The following is a 10337-nucleotide window of genomic DNA, read 5'->3' as shown; positions in this document are numbered from 1 at the left end:
CGCCGTGGCGGGCTCTCGTGGCACACCCGGCCCGTGACAGATCGACCCCCACCCTCAGACAGACCGATCTCCTTCTCACTCGTGACAGGCGGGCAGACCGGCCTCCTCCCACCTGTGACAGACAGACAGACCGAACCCCCCCACCCTTGGACAGACTGACCTACTCCCACCCGTGACAGATGGATACACCCCATCCCAGACCGACTGACGTTCCCCCGCGACAGACGGACACCCTTTTGGCTAGAGCAGCTGGGGACAGCGTTTGCTCCTTCTCCCCTTGTTTGCTGCAGAGAGAACAACGGAGATCGGGCGGCTGATCAGCTCCTACCTGCTGAAGGAGAGGAACCTGGAGGACCACACCGTTCACCTGCTGTTCTCTGCCAACCGCTGGGAACACGTGTAAAGATCATCACTGCTAAGTTGTAAAAGGAAAATGTGTGGTGTTGAATCCTCCCTGGGGTTTTAGCTTGCAGTGGGTACAGTAGGTGCAAGAGTATGATCCTGTTTAGCAAGGGAAGTATGGCTGGAAGCGATGTCTCAAGGACTGTTAGCACCTCCTACAGCTTTGGATTTAAACTTCCTAGATCAAATCCCATGGTTTGTTTGTTGAAACCATCAGGTGTGATGTTTTTAATCCCTGTGCTGTACTGGATTCAGGAATTGAGCTGAGACTGTATCAGCCTAGACTGTGAATTTACTGCCTTTTTTAAATGAGAAGACCTTGCTTTGCAAGGCAGTCTGTGCGTGAGAGAGTGGGGAAGGAATCGTGTCCAAACTTCTCCTCTAGCCAAAGGCTGTGTGCAGTGTTAAGTGGCTGTCCTTTTGGGCCCAGACTTCACATGTGAAGCTAGGGAAATCTGTGTTGGGGTTGTTTTTACCTGGAAATCTCTACTGCAAAGTGTTTTTCATTAAAAAAAAAAAAATCATTGCTGATTCCGCTGTGGTGGCAGTGCTAAGCAAACTGGGAAGGTGTAAGGCAGATGAGTGAGCCGTAATAAGAAATGTCATTGTGAAGAAAAGATGCTGTGAGCGAGGCAGAGTGTATCACAGATCTCTTGCACCACATGAACAGATTAGTCCCCTTCCCTTTTGTGTCTGAATGCAGCTCATTTGTGGTCTTTCCTGTGAGCAGTGGGGCTGCCTAGAACAGTGCCCTGCAGTGGGGCACCCTGAAGTTGGGTGTCTTGAAAGGGCATTTGCTAAATGTCTGTTAGAGGACAGAACACAAACAGCTATGTATCCACAATAGGCATCGCGGATAACCCTGATGCTGCTAACAATCACTGGTTATGATGATGAGCGTTAACAGAAACACTGGCCTCATGAGCTGTCTTTTAAATTAACTCCTTTCCTTTATAGCACTATAAATCTTGTGTGGCCAGTGGGACGAGGGAAGGGATCATCCTCCTGTACTGGGCACTGGTGAAGCCACACCTTGAATTCTGTGTTCAGTTCTGGGCCCCTCACTTCAGGGAAGTCATTGAGGTGCTGGAGCATGTCCCAAGAAGGGTAGTCGAGCCAGGGAGGGGTCTGGAGCACTCTGAGGCTGAGGGAGGGGAGCTGGGGGTGTTCAGCCTGGAGAAGAGGAGGCTCAGGGGAGAGCTGATGGCTCTCTACAGCTCCCTGACAGGAGGGTGCAGAGAGGGTCGGGTCGGTCTCTTCTCCCAAGTGACAGGACAAGAGTAAACAGCCTCAAGCTGTGCCAGGGGAGGTTTAGATTGGATATTAGGGAAAATGTCTTCATGGAGTGTGCAGATGAGCTGCTGAGGGACCTGGTTTAGTGGAGGACTTGGCAGAGCTGGGTTAATTGTAAACTTGATGATCTCAAAGGTCTTTTCCAACCTAAAGTGTCTATGACTCTATGAAAGTAGTGTAACTCTAATTTTTCCTTTTTCTCTTGCATGGTTTTCAGACCGTTGATGAAAGAGAAACTACACCAAGGGATCACGCTTGTGGTTGACAGATATGCCTTTTCTGGAGTGGCCTTCACCAGTGCCAAAGAGGTGAGTGAGACCTACAGCAGCCCCTGCCTCACTCTGTGTTTGGGCAAATGGTGCCAGTTAGAGGCCTGATACAGATGTTGGTGTGCATGGCCCAGGCCCCTCCTTTGGGGAAATGTGGATTGAAAGTGAGGGATGGAAGTTTCAGCCCAGGTATTGACATGGTCTGCCTGGGTCTACTCCCTCCCCCGAAAGGACAGAGCTCATTCAGTTTCTTTTTGTAAATCTGGACAGACTCCTGGCTGTTGGAAAGCTGGCCTGTTTGACTCTGAAGAATGATTATGTGAGTTTATTTGAGATCTCCATGCTTACTCTGGCTGCTGGCCTGTAAATTTGCAAAGAATAACAGAAGCACGTACGTTGGAAGGGACTTGTGGAAGTGCTGAAGAGTAGGCCAAGTGTCAAGCTTGGGGCCACATCCAGCCAGGGTTTGAGTGTCTCCAGGGATGCAGATCCACAGCTTTTCTGGGCTCTTCTTTTAGTCTTTGCTCACCCTCATGCCATGTTCCCACTTGTGCCTTTTGGTCTGTCTCTGCTCTGAAGACAGTTCAGCTCTGTCAGCCTCCCTTTGGGTCATTCTACACAGCTGTAAGATCCTCCCGAGTCTTTTGCTCACTCCTGTGCTCTGAGGAGGTTGTCCAGGAAGATCAACCAGCTCTCCTGGGCCTCTTTGCCTTTCATGTGAGTTTCCCAGGACATCCTGTCAAGAGGTCTCTAATAAACAGAAATCTACTCTCCTGAAGTCCATATTGGCAATTCCCTTTGTCTTGTTGACTCCTGTCCAGATTTTAAACACCATCTCATGTTTGCTGCAGTCAGAGCTGCCCTTGCCTTCACATCTTTGACAGTTTCTTGCTTGTGAGTCATCACAAATTCAGCAGGGCACCTCCCTTCGCTGCCTATTGATCACTGGGTCAAGGATTCCTTAAGCATGCTCCAGAAACCTGGATTGCTTGTGCCCGGGAGATAGGTGGGTGGTTGAGATCCTCCGTGCCTACCAGGACCTGCATTTTGATCCTTCTTCCAGCTGTCTAAAGGTTCCTCAACATCTTCTCTCTGACTAGGCAGTCTGTAGCAGGCCCCACCCCAACATCACTCGTGTTACTCTGCTCGGGTTGTCCTGCTTTCAGGTGAGCCTCCATTATTGTATCACCCCCCCAGACATTTCCCCCTGGCCTCCCGCCTTCAGTTGTCTACAGACTGCAAATCTTCCCGACATACCTGATGCAAAGCGCTCTTCACTGGCTCAGCAAGCCTGTTGGCACAGACACTCATCCACTTTCTCAGGTGTATCCCATCCTTGCTCAGGACCGTTGAGCCTCAAAGAGTATCCTGTGCTCACAGAAGCTGAAACCCTGCCTGCAACACCAGCTGTGCACTGAGAGCTGACCTACACTCCTTCCTGCCCAAGCCTTTCTTCCTTCTTCCTGGAAGGACGGAGTAGATCCTGCCCCCCTTTGCCCTGCACCCTCACCTCCAGAGCCCTGCAGTCACTCCTGATGCATTTAAGATCACCCTAGAAGTATCACTGGTGCCCATGGGGATGATAAAAAAGCCTCTCCAGAACATCGTGGATTCACATGCCCTGATGGAAGTCTTCCAATGTGTCAGCAAGATCCAGTAGTTGGAAAGCTTTGTCTCTTGCATCTGGGCTGAAATGCCTGGGTAGGCTGAGAAGGCGTAGGGTGGGTATTTGAAAAGGAGTTCATGGGCCCAGAAGGACCCACACTAGAGCTGTGTGGTGTTGGTATTCAGGAGCAGATTTCCTTTGGACTGATCACAGGACACTTGGAATATGAGTCTCTAGCTCTGAAGGACTTTGCAGAAGAGATGTTAAGATCTTCAGCTCTCTGACCTCGGTGAGGATGAGAGGTGCACAGCACCTAGCAAAACCTGACACACACGCACACACACGCACACACACACACCACCCACAACCACCCCTTTTTTTTTCCCCCCCGACCCCAATTACCAGGACTGAATTCCCACATGGAATATCTACTTTACATTTTGTAGGCCTGTGCCTAGTGTTTGGGTCTGCATCTCCTCGCTGGCTGTTCCCCCTCCCCAGCTAACTTGCTTCTTTCCCTTCTTCCCATTCCTTCCTTTCACCTCAAACTCGGTTGTCTTTGTTTGGGACAGAACTTCAACTTGGACTGGTGCAAACAGCCTGACGTTGGGCTCCCAAAGCCAGATCTGATTCTGTTTCTTCAGTTAAGCCCAGAAAAAGCAGCAGAACGAGGGAACTTCGGAAATGAACGTTACGAGAACAGCTCCTTCCAAGAGAAAGTTCTGCAGTCCTTCCACCATCTGATGAAGGACAAGACATTAAACTGGAAGGTGAGGAAACAACCCTGATGGGGCTGTCGCGTTCCAGGGTGGGGGTGTCTCATGACAGGCCCCAAATTGTGCCCATCGCATCCCTGTGCTCCCTCTTCCTGGTCAGGGGGACACACTGGGCATCAGCCGAGGGCACTGTGGCAGAGAGGACACTGCTCTGTCCCAGGACACCCTACAGGGCCCTGTTACTGGAAGGAGAATTCACTCATTTCACTGCTCATGAATAGTAACAGTTGAGTAATGGGGGAGCAGATAGAACAGCAAGGTGAGTTGTTCTCAGTTGGTGGCGGTAATTGAGGAACATTGTTCTGTATTTTTTTTTCTCTTGGAAACAGACAATGGATGCTTCAAAGAGCATAGAAGACCTGCACAGAGAAATCAAGTCCATTGTAGAGGAAACCATGCAGGAGGTTCAGAATAAACCTCTGGGAGAACTCTGGAAATAAAACCTCATACAGGTTATTCTTTTAGAGCTAAGGGAAAACTCACCTCTTCGATCTTCGTCGCTTGGGTGTCTTCCCCTACCCTCCAGTAACTACAGCTTAGAGCCCGTGTGTTCCTCTGCGTCCAGCATGGTGCTGATGTCCTTGTGACGTTACCTGCTCCTCCATCCTGCACACCCCCTGCTGTATTTTATAAAAACACACAATGAGCACGTAACGCTTCTCACATGAACCTTCCTGCCTCAAGTAGGGGCTGTTGTAGCCCCAGTCCTGTAGTGCGGATGTGGGTGTGGACCCCAGCGCTGCCCCTGGCCACAGACAGCAGCAACAGGCAGGCAACAGCCTTCCCAGTTTTGAGGAACGGCCCTGTTTTCAATTCTTCTGCCTCCTAGTACATGCATCCCCCATGCTGAAACCCGTTTGTAGAGGACTTGCAAATAAATTGTTTTAAACATCTTGCACAGGGCTTTTTTTTTTTTCCCCAGTATGGTTGTTTATCTTATAGAAGGATATATGGGAGGTGGAGGTGCTGCAGTTCAGGCACTAAAGCCAGGGAGAGCGGTTTGCTAGAGCTGTGGAATGGAAGGAGAGATGAATTCAAGTCTGCTCCCCAGCTGTTCAGTGAAAACGATACAGAAACTCAACTGCTATGAGCAGGTAAGACTCATATTAGCTCACAGCAAGGCCAGTTTGAAGGGCAAATGGCACATAAAAAATAATTATAGGCTGGTTAAGTTACTCCTGTGGTCAAGATAAGAGTAGCAGTCAGTTGTGACTTCTACACAGACCCCAGTGCCATTTGAAGAGCCCAGCACAGGCTGCCAAACCGGGCCAGCTTGAATTCATCCATCTCACCATAATGACCAGCAAACTACAATAAACTGGAATGTTAAATCATTTGTGAGGTCCACTGAGGTATGGGGATGGCCAGGAGAGTTAAAGTCTCCATCTGCTGGATAATTAACTCTCCTTCTAGTGGTGTGGACTAGAGTGATCTCCAAACTGGAGAGCAAAACAGGAAAAATGGGTGTTGAACTGACCACGCTTACTTCAATGTCTGCTGCTGCAGAGCTGGCGTTCGAATGGCTGGCTGAAAACCGATGATGTGAAAAACTATCAGCTAAACAGCAGGCTTAATCACAAAGGAAAGAAATTTCACTTTCCAATGCAAGAACTTTTCAGCCTTGGCTTGGCTTGTTACCCTCCACCTCAAAAACACACATGGCGGAGATGCACATGTCCCATCTTGGAAGGGCTTAGGCCGTTTTAGAAGTGGCTGGGATGCTGCTGGAAATTCAAATAGTAGAATTGCTATGGAAGTGTTATTTCCTTTTCTGCCAGCCTGTCTGCAGGTGCTCACCCTCTGGGGCAGGAACGTGAACATGGCAGTCCCAAGCAGCCAGCCTCCATTCCGCCAGATCCACCAAAATGGAGATCAAGTCACATACTTGGGAGTTTTGCTCCCATCTGCCTTCATTGCCCTCACAGGGTAAAAAAACCACAAGCATTTTGACAGCATTTCCAGCTGTGCTGCAGGATTACTAGACAGCACCCTCCACCACCTTCAATTCACACGCAAGAACGTTAGGCCAGGCAAAGATTTTAGACCTGTTTATTCAGATACAAATTGAAAGCAGATGAGTGGAGCACAGCCCCACTTCCTCTGCTGCCTTTTCCCCTAACTGCAAGAGAGAAGAGGAGAAGCAGGCAGAAAGCAGCAAATAATAATTTATAGTGACAGAAGCATTGTGGTTCCCAGTTCAAACCTCTGCTTTTGGATAGCATAGGGACAGTTAGAGCATCAGTAGGTCAGTCATGGGGGAAACAGGTCATTTCTAGCTAGCCATCACCACCCTCGGGCACAAAAGCATCAACAGACAGGTTCCAATCCTAGATGTACAAAACAAAGCCTTGTAAAGAGGTCTGCACCTGCAGCATGCATTAAGGAAACTACAAGTTCTGTCGCAGCTTGCATTAGAACAGCTCTCCTCTGCGGTTTCCCTTCCTCCGCATTCTGCGAAGGGCCCCAGGCAGAGCTGTGGTCTTAAAGCAGCTACAGTTTCCAGTATGGTTGGACCTTCAAGGCATTCTGTCTTCACTGCCCTCTTTGGGATGACTGTTTCAAATGGGTTTCTCTGGGTTTGCTCCTACAGTACCCTTGTGCGTACTCTGCAGGGAGGGGGAGCTGGCAGAAGACAAGTAGGAAAGGTACGAGGCTGCTAGGAAGCCTACTCAGACCTTCAGGCACCTCTCCTGATTTGGAAAGGGAATGTCTAACAGGAGTAGTTGGAGGAACCGCTGAACAACCCACCGAGGACACCCTGAGGAATTTATTTAGCTTGTGTTTTTGGTACCGACAGGATTAATTCCCCAGATGCCATGCCAGCACCACACTGGGGCACAGGCACAAGCAGGCCCACGACCAGCAGATCTCAATCATCCCATTCACCTCTCCCAGCTGTGGATATTTTTTTTTTTTCCAGGGCTACGGGATCCAGTTCTCTGTTGGAAGCAGCTTTCCTGAAGACACTTGCTGTAGAGATGAATCCGTTGTAGCAGCACCACGCTTCACCTACTCACTGAGCAAGAAGACAAGTTTTCTATCCTTCCGTTCTTCCTGCTGTTATTTATTATTTAAACTGCGATCGAGACGTGCCTCCCCACCAGCATGGGGCTGCTCCAGACCTTCCACTTACTGAATTACCAGTCACTCGTAAGTTCCCTCAACTTCCTTTTCGTAGGATGTGAGCAGGAGAGGGGTGCTACGCCTGCGGGGAAGTGCAGTGTACTGCAAAGCACGAACAGGAGTTGCGCTGTAGGAAGCCCAGCCACCTGCGCTCCCAGGGTTTCACAGCCCTCTCTGCTGTTCATCTGCGCTGTGAGCTGCAGTCCACATCGGCCACGGTGCTGAAGGAATTAACTCTACGTTTCACCTGCTAGGTGACGGGTGGCTCTATTTAAGCTTCAGAGGAGAGGCCCCCTGCAAGGATTTAGCACTCTAACGATTTCTACGCTTCCCCCAGAAGGCCAACTGACCTGCTGATGTAACAGATAGGCTTTGAATTCCTAAGCACCACTGCATCCACTTCCAGCAACTGTTTTCTGCTGAGAAATTCCGACTCCAGCCAGTAAGGCTGTAACACCCGCTTGGTTCTTCATCCCAACGCAGACAATGCGCGCTCCGCTCAGAGGCTGCACAGAATGCCAGGATGGACAAGAGGCGGGGATGGCAGCAAGCGCCTATGAAAACCGGTAGCCCCAGGCTCTCGAAGGAGCTTCCCTCCCCCCCTTCTCCCCACACATAAACACAAGTTTGCAGTCAGTTTCCTATTTGTTTTCAAAGGGACAAGATTTCGAAGTCTTCATCTTCTGAGTCAAAGAACCTTTCCAATCTGTCGGCGTCAGAGGAGTCTGCAAGAGAAAAAGAAAGCACTACCTCCGTGGGACGCACTGACCGCTCAGCAGCGGCGAGACCGGCGGCTGGAGGGCAGCAGCACCTGAGTGCCAGGTGCCCGCGAGTTCCACGGGACTCGGCAACATACCTGAATGTGGGCTGGGAAGAGATGAGAACATGCCAGTAGCATGGAAAGCGACCTGGAGAGAGTTACGTGGTGCGCAGGCGGCGTGCCACGTTTCACAGGCCCCAAACACAGCCCTGGCAGTGCAAGTCTGTGCTGTGACCGTTTCATACAACCTTCCTGTGCAGCAGCTCTGGATTAGCAGGAGACCGTTCTGCCTCAAGAGGCTCAAAATAGGGGAACTTTCCCAGGGCTGGGCTAATATCCATAAAGATTTCTGGCCCAATTCAGTGATATGGGAACATTTTTTTTCCCCCCATGTATTAGAGACTTGTTTCCTGCTCTAGTTGCCTTTGATCCAGCTACTGGGGAACGTCATGACACAACATGCACTCTCCCAAAAGCAATTACTACAGTCCATTTTGTAAGGAATGCAACGTACTTGATACCTCCTGTTCGCCCTTCCAACTCTATGCTGGAGCCCATACCTTCCCCCTTCAGGGGAAGCAACTTTAGCATAGCAGAAATTCAGGTGAGAACACATGGGCAAACTGGAAGCAAAGGAAAATCCTACATTAAGCCAGGCTTCAAGAAAGCACTCATTGGGCTTGGCAGAGCAGCCTGCCAAAAGCTAAAACTGCAGTAGCTGATGGCTGGGCACAGAGAAGTGCAAAGCTGCAGACCCTCCTCAAACGTTTTGTGATAAGCTTTAATCCCACAGCAGAGCATGCAAATGCCCAGCGTCACTACCTGTGATCAAACTGAAAGATGTGCTGCCAGTTTGATCAAAGGTGGTCCTCAAAAGAGTGGGCCCATCACTTAAATAACACAGTAGAGAACCCAACTGGCTGGGGAAAATACAGAGAAGATGCTGGACAGTGATGACAGTACAATAACTCCTTCTAGTGAGGGGTAGGACTGTAAGAAAACCACAACGGCCACAGCAGACAGGAGAGGGTCTGCAAGCTAGGGAAGAGGGAGAAGGACAAGTAGCCCATTACAGAAACATTTTTAAGAGTTAATAACAGCAGCAATTAGAGGCAATTTAACAGAGGCAAAGATCACTTCACAGTTTAAGGGAAACAAGCAGTCTTACAGAAAAGGACAGGGAGATAAAGGCAGCTTTGAAAGTTCATGCCAAGGCTGAGAGCACGTTAGCAAGGCAGAAGAGGATGTAGGATGCACGTGATGGGACACAGTCCAATGCCTGGTGACAGGGTTTGTCCACGCACACTCACTCCTCTTGGCAGAGGCTGTCAATGGCTCTTTATCTCCTGCAATGTTTGTGCATGCTATTAACATGATAAGCAGAGCCTAACAGCCCAGACACTGCCCAGCACTTGTTCCTTTTTGCATTGGTAGTAGTACATGCACAGGGAAGGGGTGCCTTACACTGGAACTAAGTTTGACCAGCTCTGTCTTTGACCCTTTTCATTACCTAGAAACTAATTTTTCAGCCTTTTCAATCGACCTTTCTGAATCCTCCTAGCAACCCTTTACAAATCATAGATTCACATCACTGTGAAAGCCTACGAACTTCTTTCTTCCCCTCAGTCACAGACTCCTTTTAAAAGCTGTCCTGAGACACTTTTGTCTGCGAACAACTAGCTGAAAGCCAAAGAACCAGAGCAATTGACCCAAGAGCTCCAGATCAAACTCCAGGCAGAAGAGGAACATACTAGATGGCACTGTGCAATTCCACACAATTTCCAGGAAACCAAAAATGCTTAGCTCTACTTCCTTGCATAGCCTCACCTGGTGTGAGATTCAGGACATCAGGGTTGGAGAAATGCGACGGCTGGCGTTCGACCAGTTCGAACATTGGCAGCGCTCCTCTTACCAGGGACAGCTGTGGAGCAAGAGCAGAGCCGTGAGCACCAACACCTCTCTACTCAGTGCTCTGAGGCTTTAAGGGGTAATAAACCCTCTCCTATGATGAAAGGCTGCGAGAATTGGGCTTGTTCAGCCTGGAGGAGGCTTCAAGGAGACCTTATAGCACCTTCCAGTACCTGAAGAGGTTACAAGGGAGCTGGGGG

General features: G+C 49.7%; 2 protein-coding genes across 2 annotated transcripts in view; one reads left to right on the top strand and one right to left on the bottom strand.

The window, feature by feature from the left end:
- Nucleotides 1-290: 290 nt before the first annotated feature.
- DTYMK (deoxythymidylate kinase (thymidylate kinase)) lies at nt 291-4786 on the top strand (the record flags this gene model as incomplete). The annotated part of the gene is made up of 4 exons (XM_010148810.1): nt 291-399; nt 1913-2003; nt 4215-4340; nt 4676-4786. Coding segments are annotated over 4 exons (437 nt in total), but the record flags the coding sequence as incomplete, so codon positions are not given.
- Nucleotides 4787-7643: 2857 nt separating this feature from the next.
- The window catches only part of ATG4B (autophagy related 4B, cysteine peptidase), a gene marked incomplete at its 5' end in the record, with an annotated part of 5939 nt that continues 3245 nt past the window's right edge, over nt 7644-10337 (bottom strand). Inside the window, 2 exons of the mRNA XM_010148809.1 lie at nt 7644-8194; nt 10057-10150. Of these exons, the coding sequence (XP_010147111.1) occupies nt 8121-8194; nt 10057-10150 (168 nt within the window). The remainder of the gene's footprint in view (nt 8195-10056; nt 10151-10337) is intronic.

Source organism: Eurypyga helias, unplaced genomic scaffold, assembly GCF_000690775.1.
Source record: "Eurypyga helias isolate BGI_N326 unplaced genomic scaffold, ASM69077v1 scaffold3213, whole genome shotgun sequence".
NCBI classification, from domain to species: Eukaryota; Metazoa; Chordata; class Aves; order Eurypygiformes; family Eurypygidae; genus Eurypyga; species Eurypyga helias.
The sequence above is the reverse complement of the archived record's forward strand: the minus strand, read 5'-3'. Positions and strand labels throughout refer to the sequence as shown.